This window comes from Falco cherrug, chromosome 8, assembly GCF_023634085.1.
Source record: "Falco cherrug isolate bFalChe1 chromosome 8, bFalChe1.pri, whole genome shotgun sequence".
NCBI lineage: Eukaryota > Metazoa > Chordata > Aves > Falconiformes > Falconidae > Falco > Falco cherrug.
This window is the reverse complement of record NC_073704.1, coordinates 47,986,789-48,001,711: the sequence shown is the minus strand read 5'-3', so window position 1 is coordinate 48,001,711 and position 14,923 is coordinate 47,986,789. Positions and strand designations below refer to the sequence as shown.

General features: G+C 35.7%; 2 protein-coding genes across 4 annotated transcripts in view; one reads left to right on the top strand and one right to left on the bottom strand.

The window, feature by feature from the left end:
• INSYN2B (inhibitory synaptic factor family member 2B) overlaps window positions 1–9,419 on the bottom strand; it is a 44,918-nt gene extending 35,499 nt beyond the window's left edge. Inside the window, exon 1 of the mRNA XM_014282769.3 lies at window positions 9,224–9,419. The gene's annotated coding sequence lies outside the window, so the exon portion shown is untranslated. The remainder of the gene's footprint in view (window positions 1–9,223) is intronic.
• DOCK2 (dedicator of cytokinesis 2) overlaps window positions 1–14,923 on the top strand; it is a 197,750-nt gene that overhangs the window by 109,591 nt on the left and 73,236 nt on the right. For all 3 annotated transcript variants that reach the window (XM_005442667.4, XM_055717969.1, XM_055717970.1), the window contains exons 28-29: window positions 10,546–10,644; window positions 12,459–12,553. In XM_005442667.4, the coding sequence (XP_005442724.2) occupies window positions 10,546–10,644; window positions 12,459–12,553 (194 nt within the window). The remainder of the gene's footprint in view (window positions 1–10,545; window positions 10,645–12,458; window positions 12,554–14,923) is intronic.

The window sequence follows — 14,923 nt, the reverse complement described above, 5'->3', positions numbered from 1 at the left end:
TTTCAATGGAGTGGTATAATAAAGGGGATTCTACATACCATGACCCTAATAAGCTCTTATGAACAGTTTCAGTACTATAGTTCTGAAACTGCTTTTAAATTTGATAGCATTAGTATAGGAGTGTAACTAGTGTAGGTGTAAATTGCGATATTTCTAATCATAAACTTTTTTTCTGTATGTGTCATTAAATATATACTGATGGTCCCACACATTCTGTATTACTGTCACTAAAAAGAAACTTATAAAACTGTTTAGGAGACACATACATTAAATATCAGAGACAGAACAACATATGTTTTGTGTATGTTCTTTCTCTCGCACTCTGACTCATTGATCAAGTCTGCTTATATACGACTGTGATTCTGATTTTGTTTTCTGCTAGGAATGCAACTCCCTAACATGTACCTATGCTCATTATTTCTGTTTGCGAGGTTCAGGGCAAGGTGTTAGCACTCTGGTTTGTTAGCAAGACAAACTATTTCGATGAAATCCCAGTTTAGTGAGGAAAAATAAATCACTTCAAATAGCCCTGAATATTTTGGCAGTGAAGCAACACAAAGAAGTGTCTTTTTGTTATATAATTGTCATCCTCTGAAGGACTTCATATGGTCACATGACACGGCACCACAAAATACATCAATATTTGTGTTTGTTAAAATGGTGCAAAAAGTTTGAAAATCAGTCAGTGTTTGAGAAGACCTGTTGCAACACGGTGTTGTTGTATCAATACTCACCATCCATTCTCAGGAGGATTTATGTTTGGGTTGGGGTTTTCTGTGTGTGAGATGAATTTTAGAATGGGCATATAATTTGTTGTCTGAAGTATTTAATGCCAAGGAAGCAGAGGTGTCGCCTTTGAGCATCCATATGTGTGTTACAAATAACAGGAACAGGAGTTCAGTCTTGCCCTATTGCAGTTTTAGGATTCAGAGGCTCCTAGATTGCTGTCATTGAGCAACTAAGGGACAGTCACACTACTGATGGAGCATAAGCCAGAATGTTCTAGAATTCCATGTGTTCTTCTCTTCGTTGGCAAGATTGCTGCCCCAGCTTCAGAAAGCAGCTTTAGCCATCAAATTGAGAAGCTTCCCAAGCAGATAGTTTCAGAACTCTTCAGAGCACATACAAACTAAGCTAGTTCCCTAAACACTGCAGTCAAAACAAGTAATCTATTTCAAAATAAACTCCAACCATTTGTTAAATGAAGTGTTTGTGTATAATATATATATCTAACCTGTTCAAATTCTCATCGGTTTTCTTTATTAACTTGTAGCTGTGAAACACAGTGAATGTTACATATTTTCTGTCCTGTGTTTCTACAAAAGTGTATTGTACATGTATGGTTACGTATTTACCCTTAACTGTATAATGTGATTGTTCATCTCCTGTACTAATGACCTTGCTTTTTACAAGCTTATGACTGGCTTCTCTTTTCCTCATTTTAAAGAAAAAAAAAAAAAAAAAAAAGGAAGTAAAACCAATAGCTAAAATATTCCCTGATTTAGTTATATCATCCTTGTTTCCTAGTAAGAACATAATAAATTCAGCTCTTGTTGGGCTGGTGCAAAGAATTATTAAAAGTATTCCAAATTCTGCCAAAGCTGAGGTGTAATGTATTAGTATGACGCAGTCCCCCCGAAAGAGATGAGCATGTGCACAAACTATTGGTGCAGGCGATGTATATTATCTCAGTTTCTGGATTCCTTGTGATAACTGAAACTGTCAACTGGGACATCTGAGAAGTGGTACTCCTTAATGAGCCACACCTAAGAGGGATGCTTATTTGGCAGTAGTTTGCAGAATACCCACTAGCAGGTCATTCTGTAATTTTTGAAGTTTTATCCCTGCATGTTTATACATGCGTCCCCATGTGGGTTTCTTCTTTTACTGAGTATTCCCTGTGCTTTCTATATTGATCAGCTTACCCAAGATTCAATATGAAAAGCTCTGTCTTAGAATTTTATTTTTTTTATGAACTTGCTTTTTTAGCTAGTTACTCTACTGACCACGCTCCAAGATTTTTTTTCATGTTTGAAAGTGGAGCCCACTATTATGTAACTATTAAAAACCTAATATAAACTCCAATTGGGTATAACTGTAATATTTTTCATATTTCAGATATAAAACTTTTTCAATGGTTACTCCTTTGGTTTTACTTTAAAATGAAAATATGATTTCTGTTCACTTTGTCCCTCCCTGATTTCATCTGCGGCAGAGTAGCAACTGGACAGAACATGTAGGAGTTCACATAACACCTTTCCATAGCCTAGCTGGCTTTAAAAACCATATAGTATTTTTTCCCGTATCAGACTTACATAGTTAGAAAATTATATGAAGTGGTCATAAGCATGCTGTGTTATGGTAACCAAGATTTGTGTCAGTACACCTTCCTTCCTTGATGGTGAAGTCCCCATTTATCCACACTGGATGCCTTCTACATACTTTCTGTTGATGTAGTATGAATTCTTCTTAAACTCTGTGGGTAAATTCCTATATATATTGGAGCTTCTGTGTACACACATGCTTAAATCTATTTCATTTCTTCTCTTTTCCCCTACTGCAGCTGTGAAAAAGCAGAGGGCAACATTACTGTAGGGAGAGTCCCTTTGCCAGGGTAGTGTTGGTAAACAACGGAGTTGATAGGAGAGCTTCAGGGCAGTTATCTCTGCATCTCCATTTGTTTCAACCGGTGGGTTAACAGAATCTTGAGGATCTATGTGAAAGGTTCAGGATATTCTGGGATTTTTTGGTGCCCCCTCATATATTCATCATTTAGATCCTAGAAAAATCTATTTTGTCTAATTTCCTGATGAATTGGTTAAAAAATAACTTGTTTTTTAAGACAGGCTGAGCATGAGAGTTTGATTTAGAGGAAAGCATTAAGAGTTCTCCTGGCTTTATTCTCTGTGTATTTCCAGGGTATGCTGAGTATGGGTTTTGTTTACTTTTCACCACCTCAACAGACCAGAATTAGACCATAGTTAGCTTTCAACCAGCAAGAACAGTAGGTAAAACAATCTTAAACAATAAAATATGGAGGTAAAAAGAACTTTTATTCTTTGAAAGAAACTACAAATACTACAGTAGCTTATTAATTCTTACAATTTCCAGCCTGGTTTTATTGTTCTTTTTACAAATTTAAACTAATTACCAGAGTACCAAGACAGTGCCCTTAACATGGAAGGGGACAAATGACAACTGGAACGGCCAAATTAAAAGCAGTTTGGCATTAGCGCATTTCAAATGTCAAGAAAAGTATCAGACTCCTCATGTAAAAGTTTATCTGGTTGTTTCAGCTGCTAAAAAAGGAATAGTAATTTTAAATACATTTAATTTTAGTTTCTCAGCAACTTTGCTCTTATGGCTTACTTAACTACGCCTAAGTAAAAAGGCAGGCTCCAACCTAGCATATGGGTTATCTCCAGGTAAGGCACTGGTGATTTTAATCTTAGCCTAAAAGATGGCTTCATATTGGCATTTGCAAAGGTTTCATTGCTGGATTGCACATACTTTGACAACACCAGTATTTATTCCTCAACAAGAATGTCTGGTACTAAACAGAGTTAAATGTTTTTCCATTAATATCTTCTGGATTTGGTGAGGTTTTGATGGCCTGGTAACAAAAACCATTGTGTTTTTGGAAGCTCAAGCGCAGCTGTGCTGTTGTTCAAAAAGAAATGATAAAATCTTACATCATTTATAATGAAATGTATTGGTGAATTCCCTAGAGATTGCTATTAATTAATCTTAAACATACCCAGCTGGTAGATTTGTTAGTATAATGAATGCGAGTTGTTGGAAAATTATTTATATTCTTTGTAAGATCAATTTAAAAGCAAAAGAAAAGTTTCTGAAACAATATGACTTTCAGCAGTTTTAAGCAGATTTATTATGATAAAGCTTTGTTTTAACCATTCACAAATATATTGTGTTAGTCTCATCTCTAATCATGTAGTTGAAGTTTAATTTAATTTTTCTGTCTTCATTGAGTGCAGCTGAAAAGGAACAAAATCAATTAGAGTAGCTTAGTTCTGGGAATACAGGAGGTGGCTCTGTTCAGTTTTAAGAAAGTGAATCAGCATCCAAGACAATCATCTCCACAACATGTGTAACTTTAAAATATACAGCTTAGAAATAAGAGATGTTGCTGCACCTTAATGAACTTAAATCGCTCAGTTCTACGCTTTACTCTTTCACCTATCTCCCTTGCAGCTAGCATGTTTTACTTTGTAGTCCTATATAGTTGGCAATCCCATTTGAGTTGTTTTTTTGCTGTTAAATATTATACCTCTGGGCAGAGGAACAGCTCCAGCTCATCCCAGCCATGGTATCACTTCTTTCAAGTTCCCAGTTTGGTTTCCAGTCCTTTTAAATGCAAACAGCTGGCCAAGCTTTACCACAGTAAATAAACCAGGGATAATATTTTTAATCTTATTCTTCGCTTGTATTTCATATGTGTGCTTTCATTGTTTCCATGGGATACTGACGGCATAATCTTTAACAGGGGAACAAGTGCAGTGGGACCTTGGCAGGATAACCCATCCTTTGCCAACTTGACTAGCCATCTGGTTTAGAGGCAACAGGGAAATGAAATAGCACTTTGAATAAGAAATTAGTGAAATAAGCGGCCTGAAAGCACTGGGATACTGGGATACCTGGGATTCTCAGTAGATATCTTGTGTACCAGCGCAGGAAGTTTCTTCTGGCCTGTGAGGCCAGTCTGAAACCAGCTAAAGTAATTGTGGTGAAGCAATTAGTGGATTGCAGAAGAGGAGGGAAGAGATGCAGCACAAAGCTGCCTGCATCCCTGAAGGCAAGGATGGAAGATTTCGTCTTACACAGCAGAGCTCATATTGATAGTGCAGACAGAAGTGGTTAAGTAAGGAGTTGGGGGTTTTTGTGGTTGTTTTTTTTTTGCATTTTTTTTTTTTGGTGGTCTTTTTTGTAACTGTGCTCTGGACAATCTAGTTCAGATTTCAAACAATGATTGCTCATTCCAAATTATTGCCTTCTCACTTCATTGTAACTAATGTTATCCATGATTTATTTGTACGTACACCTTGACGATAAACACAATGTTAACATTGTGGGAAAAGCAGTAAATTACACAACTGTGTTTGGGCACAGACTTAAGCACAAGTTAAATCAATTACAGTAGAGTGCTTATCCTAGCTAGAGACTGTAGCAGAAATTCTGGACTGGATTTATGGCGCAAAACCAATGAAAAACCAAAACCCAACAGCAGGAAAGCATTGCAGAGAATGAAAAATGTTTTTGGAATATGCTGGTAAATCAAGACAAAGGTAAAAATAAATAAAATTCGATGGCAAAGGATATATTCCAAAAGAATCATCTTAGTTTTATGTCATACTGTAAGCCATTGTCTTACTGCTTTTATCTATGTCTGAAAAAGTCTTAAATGAAATAATTTTGAAAATGCCTTGATTGTCTACCTTGTAACATATCTTTAAATCTTACAGAGCAGCTGCTATTACAATTTAATTGTGTTATAAAATTGTCCTATATTTTTCCATCTGCTAGTCTGCTGTTTTTATAGTTGCATATCCTTTTGGCTAAATCATATGAATGTAAACAAAACAGTAGAACAAGCTAAAACAGTATAGCGTGTTTTCAGTCAGAAATCAAAAGCTGTCGGTAAGATGTAGAAGCAGGATGCCTAAGCTTTTGTTCAGTCAGCTAAAAGACAAGATGACAGAACCAATGAACTATATGAATATATAAACGGAAAATTAAAAACTCAGACCTACCAAGAGTACATGAATCTGTTGTTATAAATTAATTTAGTAAGGTGTGCTCCTTGGCAAGCTACAAGGAGTCTGTGTGGATTAGAAGCTACTTTCCATTTCAGACACACTCTACACATCCGATGAATACTCTCGGTTGTTGCATAGCAGCCTATTCTAATGTTTACATTTTTGCACTTTTACAGCTATAGAAACAGTACATTTCAGAACAGCACATGCGTTGGCAGTGGCATCTCTTTATAGAGAATAAACAGAACTACTACATTAGTAGTTCACATTTTCCTTTTTTTTCATTTCTGATAGCTATTGTTTAGTGTTTGCATATTATGATAAAGATGTTTGTGCTAACGTCTACATATGCCATGGTTCTCAAGGTTTAATGTGGTTTTCTGAGGAACTGACTTCAGACCACTGTGGTTCTTCATGATGTCACTGAGCACCTTCCATACTTTTCTGGTAATTGTGTTGCTCTTTAGCTCATGACACTAAACAGGTGTGATGACTCCATAATTCTGTGAAGGCATTTTTTGGGAGGCTTTGTCAACTGTGGGCTTGTGCTACAACATAAATATTGATGATTTTTAACATTAGATTGAAAGAGTTGATGGGTTAGCTTTTCTGTAGTTACATTAAAGACAAAGTATTTCTGATTTTCTTCCTCCAGAAAGATTTTTGCACTTCTTTCTGAACAGGGGGGTGGGGGAAAAAAAAAAAGTGTTGCCTGCAGAAATTCTTGGTCACTCTTTTTATGTGTACCATCTTTATATTTACTGTCACTAATGTATGATGAGTTTTGAAACTTCTAGGTTAACAGGAAAGGGAGTTCAGAATTAAATCTCATCTATGTAGTGTGATCACTTCATACACCACAAAAATGTTGGATCTTCTGGGTAAGATTCTTTGCCCAACACAGAAAACTGTGCATTAACCAAATGTAAACCATCGTTAGTGGATATAGGGCTACAGAGTGTCAGGATGGTGGTATATAAAGGAGTCACCTTAATTGTGAAGGTAAGTAAAATGAGAATTTCTGACATCCAATATTCTGCTAAAATGGAGATATAGAAACTACATCATCTTTGGTCTTCAGAAGTCTTTGAATTATTAGGAATTATTCATGTTTCTAATTTTTCTGCTTTTTAATGACGTACATGTGGTTATGTATTTACACTCAAGGCTCTACGTTGGTAAAGCACTCTATTAATGAGGATAAATGTTACTTAAGTGAAATAAATATCCTCCTTAGTCCTTCCAGAAGTGCACTTGCACGAAGATTACCCACCCTACAGCCACTGACATACTTCTACTAGATTAGAATCAGTGTAGCTGCATTCTACGTTATTTCTGATGCTGTTTGTTTTTCCAGCACATTTGCTTTATTTATTCTTGTGGTGCTAGTATTATCTGAAGTTACTACGGCAACCTGTCACCATCTGCTATTATAAAGTATGCTGGGATTTAGTTGCTAGGTGTTGAAGTTTGTCATCTTACTCATATGACCCTAATGTTTTTCAGATGTTTCTTTTCCTGTACATGTTGCACCCACAGCTAATATGCACTTTAACAACAGTGGAAAAGATTCTGCATTCTTTCTGCTTGACCTCAGAAAACTCTATTTGTTTTACAGAATACATCTATGATCCCTTTTGATGTATTTCATATGTAGTCGATCAAAGCAGCATTTCTTTGCCACTATTTTGCTGAGTTTATACTAAAGGCAGTCAACATTATAGTTAATTTTCTTTTCATATTAATTACCCTTTTTTAAAGTGGACGGGGAGTTCGAATGTTTCCTGAGACATTTTTTCCCCTCTCTCATTTTCATTTGACTACCTATTTACTAGTATTCCTGCTCCCAATAGATGTCTAATGTTCATACTATCAATTTCCTTATTTATTTACATATCACTTGAAAGTCTTTCAGCCAATTGTTTAATTAAAAAAATAGAACTCAGTGCTGTTTCTGTCCAAGGTTCTTTTATATTTAAATGGAAGCTAATGTGTTTAAGTTGTAAAATATATATTTTTATTAGATCTTTTCACGGTAGTGAGTGTATTCAGAGTTATTTCTGTTCATTTTTCTATTAGTATTATCTCATCAGTCGTGTTTACTTTGGTACATTTATTTTTTTATACAGTTGACCTAGTTCTAATCAACCTTTTCTGCTGTAATTTACAGAATAAATCCTAACAATCTGAAGCACAGCTTAAATGACTTTTTAGGATTCTGTCTGAAGAACTTCACCTTCTGTGCCATAACCTTTTCTATACTACTATTCAATCCCTACAGACAATGCTTGACTTAATGAATTTTTGAATCATAATCATTAGACTGTTGTGTTTGTAGGTAGTGCTTGATTCTGAATTTCTTCTGTTCATCTAGTGAGCATGCAGTCTGCAAAATGTAGTAGATCGCTCCTCTGTAGAACTTACTGTATTTTCAAGCAGTTTGTGTGCTTTTTGCACGTTCTAGTAAGAGGTACTTAAACAGCACAGGAGAATTTAAGTGAATATATAGAGCTATTTGCAGATTTGATCGCACCTCTTTATAGTTCTATATCACACTTCAGTTCCACCAGTGAGAATGGAAGTGCTGAGAGTGCATGAGTACTTCAAAGATCTGAGGCTGCATCTGAGAAGTGAATCTTTGTGGCTGGCATTTGGGGATCAGGAGGGAGGGGCAAGCTTTTAACCTATAAAGAAGCTAGCAGTTAATTTCTAATAGTTGAGGCTGCTGGCAAGAAAATTAGTAAAGATCAAACAATATTTGTGTATTTCTCTGCTTTACAGTTACATGGAAATGATGCAAGAAGTTTTTGTCGCAAACCAGCTTTACTGTCACCTTTTTTCTGTATCATTCAGTCCCACTGATGTGAATTTGACAGGTTTGGTGCGAGGTACTGACCAGCAATATCTGTTCTTTCCTTATGGCTCTCTTTGGTAATCAAGGCATATCATCTGTTCATTTTAAAATCACCATATACAGTTACTAAGAATAGGCATTCATGCTGTACCGTAATCACAGATATAGCTAGACACATTTTAGAAGTTGGTTTCAACAAAAGAGATAACCTTCTGAAAGTATCCCTTTAAGCAACATAATACGTCTTTTCAGTGCTTGTGAAGGAATGCTGCTTATTTAAAGAAGTGATTATCTAACATGAGTGTAGAAAGGCATTCTGTAGTGAATGTTTAACTACTAAAAATACAAGCTGCTTTTCATGTACAATTCTCTAACTTCTCTCAGTAATCCTTTTTTCAAAATCAAGACATCAGAAGAAAACCCCACGCAATTTCATTACTGAATCCTTTTCAATTCATTATTACTTTCAGCTATATATTTAATATCACAGAAAATATTCGTCTGATCCCTAACTGTAAAAGTAAACTACTACAGCAGGAAAACCAGCATTTCTTTTTAGAAGAGCATCAGTACCCGAGAACACACGATTCCTTACCTGAAAGCTTTCGATTTACCTGCAGAAAATGTGTCTTCTTAGCCTTAAAAAGTAGGCAAGCCTCTCACTAGCACTAATGTGGCTCCAAAAGAAGGGATAATAGGTCCTTTATATTGGAATTTTCACTGTTTATATGCAAGAAGTGTGCTGGGTCTGCTCACGTAGGAATAAATAAATTAAAAAAAAGGCAGTACAAACTGAACAGCAGCTAACATGTGAAAGTGAAAGACCTCTAGTGGTCGTAACCTGAAGTTAAAGGCGGCTGCCTTTCTCGAAGGGGTAGACAAAATGGTTGGGTACCACAAACTGCAGCTGATACTTCGGTAACGTGTGCCTTAGTTGCCGTTCTGATGTAACAGAAGTATAAAGTGAATCAGAGTTAAACAGAGAACCTGTTCAGTACCAGGTGGAAATTAAATTCTGGTCGGAGGGGCTGGTGACTCCCTTGTATCTAAACCACTAGGATGAAAAGATCCAAGTAAATCTAGAAAATTATTTTGCATGCTCCTGTACTTAATAGTCTCTTATTTTAATAAAATCCAAGTATTTAAAACAGGTTCACGTTTAAAACAACAATTATAACTTCAGCAAAATAAAAAAGCAGCAATAAGGAGGATTCTTCGCTGTCTTAAAGGGAAACTGCAAATCATTAAGCTCACTGTTAGTACTCGAGAGATAAATGTCTTTTTCACTTTCAGTGAATTACAGTGAAAACCTAGGATTATAAATAATTCTATAACTTTCAGTATTTTTACTTAGGGATTGAAAAACATAAAATATCTCCTTTTGTGGAAGTTCGAAAGAAGTTTTGAGAGTTGAAAGTAACACTATTGTACAGAAGTTTTACAGAGTTCTGTATAGCTAATTAAATGTGTTCAGAATGTAAAAAATAATTTCTTGCACTATATCTTCCTGTGGATGGTCTGTGTTTCTAGAATGATTAGACAATTTTGATGCTGGTATATTTTCTTCCTAAGAACTCCTAATGGAAGAATTCTAGACAACATCACATGCCTTTCAGAAGTCTCAAGGTAATACTGAGTTGTACTTTATATATGGTTTTCTTATCACAGCGTGTGTTTCCACACAGCGTTTCATAAATTGTGCAACGTTCTCACCAGAGTCTACCCCTTGCTAAGGGTAGTTTTTGATTGTCCTTGGTATGTTTCTTTCATCTGAGCTTGCAAAAGCTTGAATGTTATTTCAGGTTTATTCACATAAAAGGATTTATTAGTCATTCAGAGCACTTCAACTTTAGAAAGAATACAATCCAATATTTTAAGTAATCTACACATGTTGATTTCTGTCTGGTTTTCTTTCAGAGTCATTTTGTGGCATGCATGACGGCAATCTTAAACCAGATGACCAATCAGCATTATTCAGTTTACATTGAAACTTTTCAGACAAGTTCAGAACTAGTGGTGAGTACAAAATAATTCTGGAGATAAGTAGTTTGCAGTATTTTATTTCTTGTGGAAAATTCATAGTACTGTTCTGGCGTGTCTTGTCTTATTCTTCTTGGAGTGCTGTTTGTTTCTGCATGTTTTCTGCCTCTATGTCATTGTGTTGCTTCTGTCTTGTAACAGTGACTTTCGACAATAATACTGTAATCAGAAATTTGGAAAGACATAAATGTCTCTGTTGTTGACCCTAGTGCTGAGGTGATAATATAATAATAATAATTAATGGGATCTTTATGTTACAATATTCTGAGGAGAGGGAAAAAAACCCACAACAAAAAACCCCACCAAAACAAAAAAACCCGCACATACCCCCTGAAGAAAACCAACCCCACAACAAAACCAACCCTCAACTAATTGAACCTTCCCTCCCCACTTTGTACATGGTGATTAATTTCCACTTTTCGTTTTCACTATTCAGTCTATTCCTGGTCCAAATAATGTTGTATGCTAAATGCAGTAAATGCCTTATTGCTTCAGTGCATCCTTTTATGAGAGTTGTTTCTGGCATCATTTTATGATACTTGTGGTATATTCTAGCTTGTACCAGTGGTCTCTAGACCAATATTCTTGAATGTTTCAGTAGTCCTATGTCTGTCCTTTTACATTCCTGATATAACTCTGAAATAAGTCTGGGTATTGGCAAAGGTTTTGATTGCACCATCTACAGTTTGTCTATGGAGGTAATATTTTCAACTGGCAAGATTTGTCCATTTTCCTTTCTTTACTAAAGTCAAAGTGGTAGCTTTTGCAATTCTTCATGTGCTTTAGCTTACTTGAGAATGTAACAATATTTTAACATAATTTCAGCTTCCAGGCAGATTTGGTACTTGGTCCTAGAAGTTTTAGTAATCCTTAAATTACTTTAAGTTTTGCAGAGGAGAAAGAAAAGAAAAAAAAAAAAAAAAAAGACATCAATATATTCAATGGGTTTTGCTGTTTTTAAAGGCATTGGTTTGCTGTCTTCTCTTTTTTTTTCCCCCCCCCCCCCCCCCCCCCCCCCCCATACTGTAAGTATATGTCAGTGAAGATGACAAAGATTTGTTTTCAAATAGTGCTGTGGAGATCTATTCTTCACTTGGTGCTCTATGTAACATGACAAGAAAGAGTACAAACTTCACAGAGACCTGCTTGTGAGGTTTTGGTAATAGATAATGACAGCGTGGTAGTTGTTCAGACTTCTAGATGACTTGCTCAGAAGTCAAGGGTAAAGGTAAGGGTAAAACTGCCTATATGTGCTATATATGAAATAGACCTGAAATAATTGTGTTAATCTTCAAGTTCATTGTACAATCATCTCTAAATACTTCTAGGAAAATAAGTACCGTTTGTTTTGTTTGACAACTTCCTGGCAGTGCTTTAAATTTTTAATTTCAAATACTAAATTTGGACTAAATGGACTAATTAAGAAATCCTTTCTTTTTCAAATCTATTATTTTTTTATGCACAGTGAGCATATGCATTTTATGCATAGCATTTGGCTAATTAATAAAAAATTCAACAGCTTTTCTTCAAAGTACAATAACTTTTTCCGTTCATTTGTGGGTTATCTTTTCTTAAGAGCCCAATGTAATGACTTTAGCTTTCATTTGGAATCTGAGACTGTTGTTTTACAGTACTTCAGTTTCAAACTTGGGCTTACTGATGCCACCAGGAATTTGTCCATTGACTTCACTGGGAGCAAAGGGGAGCCCTCCATCTTAGTTCTTCAGTCGCAGCAGAAACATTTGAACTCTGTTGCACACTCACAGACTTCCTGTATTTTGTTCTTCTAGGACTTCTTGATGGAAACATTCATAATGTTCAAAGATCTCATTGGAAAGAATGTTTACCCTTCAGACTGGATGGCAATGAGCATGGTGCAGAACAGGTAAAATGGGTCTGGGGGATCAGTATTCATGTTCCATGTGCTTGTGAAAAGTGACTTATTTCATATTGTACAAAAAGTTTTACCATGCAGTCTAGGATGATTATATCATTCCAGTTTGGTGGATGCTGAGCAGATCATCATGTGAAATAATTTAGTGACAACACATTAAATAGCTAGCTGCCTGTGCTTTAAGTCCACTTACAATAGAAAGGCAAGAAAAGAACTATTTAACAGTAAAGCAGAAGTACATAGTTGGTCTTCATGTTGACAGTCAACAGAAGCCCAACTGTAAAAGGCCTGTTTAATCTTAAATGTTTAGTTTCTGCACAAGGTTAGAATGTCCTCACTAATATGTCAGCAAGTTCATTGTAATGCAAAAGTTACAAACAGATTTCTTTCTGAATTGGTATGGTAGCTTCGATTACTAAAAGATTGAATGATAAAGACAAATCTTTGAGCACAACACAGTGTAGGAGGTTGGATCCACAGTGCTTACCTTAGCTCGCATAATTGAGGAAATGTATTGCTATACTACAGATGATTTGGGAGATTCATCATGAGTGATTACTTCAAACTCAGGTATATTGACTCTGCAGACCAAGACAGAACCTAAGCAAAAGTTTAAATAATCAAATTTATTGTGCTACCTATTGTTTGCTCTATGAGAGCTTGCTATTAATAAGAAATCTTTATATTATGAAATTGACTGAAGGAAATGTCTTGTGGACATAAACTGCGCAGATTGTATACCTTTACCCACAGCTATAATCTGTCTGTTTTGGTGTCACCATAAATAATGGTGGGATAAACAAAGTATTGCTTGATCTGTTAAGCCACAGGACCACTTTTGTTTTGGTGTTAGGATTGCAAGTAGCTTAAGTGAAATTCCACGTCATATAGATTTTTCTGCTGCCTGAGCTCTTTTCATTTTGTCATTTCCATATCATGTGATACTGTATTGGAAAGAAAGACGTGATCTTTGTGCACCTCCACCACTGATAATGACTTTAGACAGCTCACTTGGGCAAGCATATCACAGACTGATTCCTTCAGAGTATCTTTGAAATATTACTTTTTTCAAAAGGAAGGAGATGTTCTTCCCTTAAGGTGTGAGTTCTGTTGTTTATTATGGGTATCAGTTAGAAATTAATGTTTTTGGCAACAAGGAAAGGCTAGTATATAGTGTACAGGATGGGCTGCAAGAGGATTTATTTCCTAATAACTGTTCCCAGCCATTCTGAAGTACTAATTTTTTCTTTTTGTGTCTAGTCTATAACAGAGGAAAGCAAGGGAGAGTTGGAGTGAGAATGCAAAGTAAAATACATGGCTGCTCCAAACAGTTAGTTGATTCAATTGGTTTATTTGTGGAACTTGTGGGCAATGAAGAGTTTCCTCAGTATTTGAACATGTAGAAGTTTTACAGGCACCTGCATATGTAGAAGAAATTGAACAAAAAAGTAGCCATGAGCATGTGACCACCTTAACTTGTGTGTGGTGTTGTTTTTTTATTTGCTGGGTTTCCTCCTCTTCATACTTACTGAAGTATACTTACATACTTCATGGCTGAAAGCCTCACTGAAAGACATCAGAATTTGGGAAAAATTTAATTTCATTTATATTTTTTAATTTATTTGGATGTTACCTTCTGAATTTGGGAGCTGAATTTATTCTTGCTTTATATTCTTAAAGAAACACTTTGAGTTTACATGCTGGATTGGATTATGAATGAGTATGCTTTTTCTTTTTTGAGCAAGACTTCTGTTGGTGAGTTGGGTTTTGATCACCTATACTTGTTCACCTATACTATCATTATTTTAGTTTTATAGAAATGGCACTAACATTGAGTTTTCTAGAAGTCACAAAGAGACTAATCTGAGAACTAAGTATCGAAGATGCATAGGTTCCAATTAACTTAAAGTCCACAGATGGTGTTTATTTGAAATGTCACAGTTATGTAACTTTACTCTTCCAGTTTTATAATTTTGAGAAGGAAAGAACAGAGGATACTTGATAAGTTGGTAACTGCCTGGAATTGTTTGGTCCCGAGGAGAAGATGAGCTAAGAAGATTTACAGCATTATGGTATCAAAGTTTGATATTGAATGCATCTTTTAGCTAGGATTTAAATGGCATGCTGTTAAACAAAAAGGTTTTCTTTTCTGTGTTCCGTGATTCAAAGCAAAGATTATGGTTTTAGTGGGTAGTGATGATGGCAGTGAGGACACAAGTGCCTAAACTTCACTTTCTGTCACTCATGTCCACTCATGTTCATGCAGAGAGATCACTAACCCCTCTTCTGAGGTGGGCAGATACATATATGCTGGTGGATGTGTTCATTCCAGGTAAAAATTTCTAAATTATAGTAGTTTTG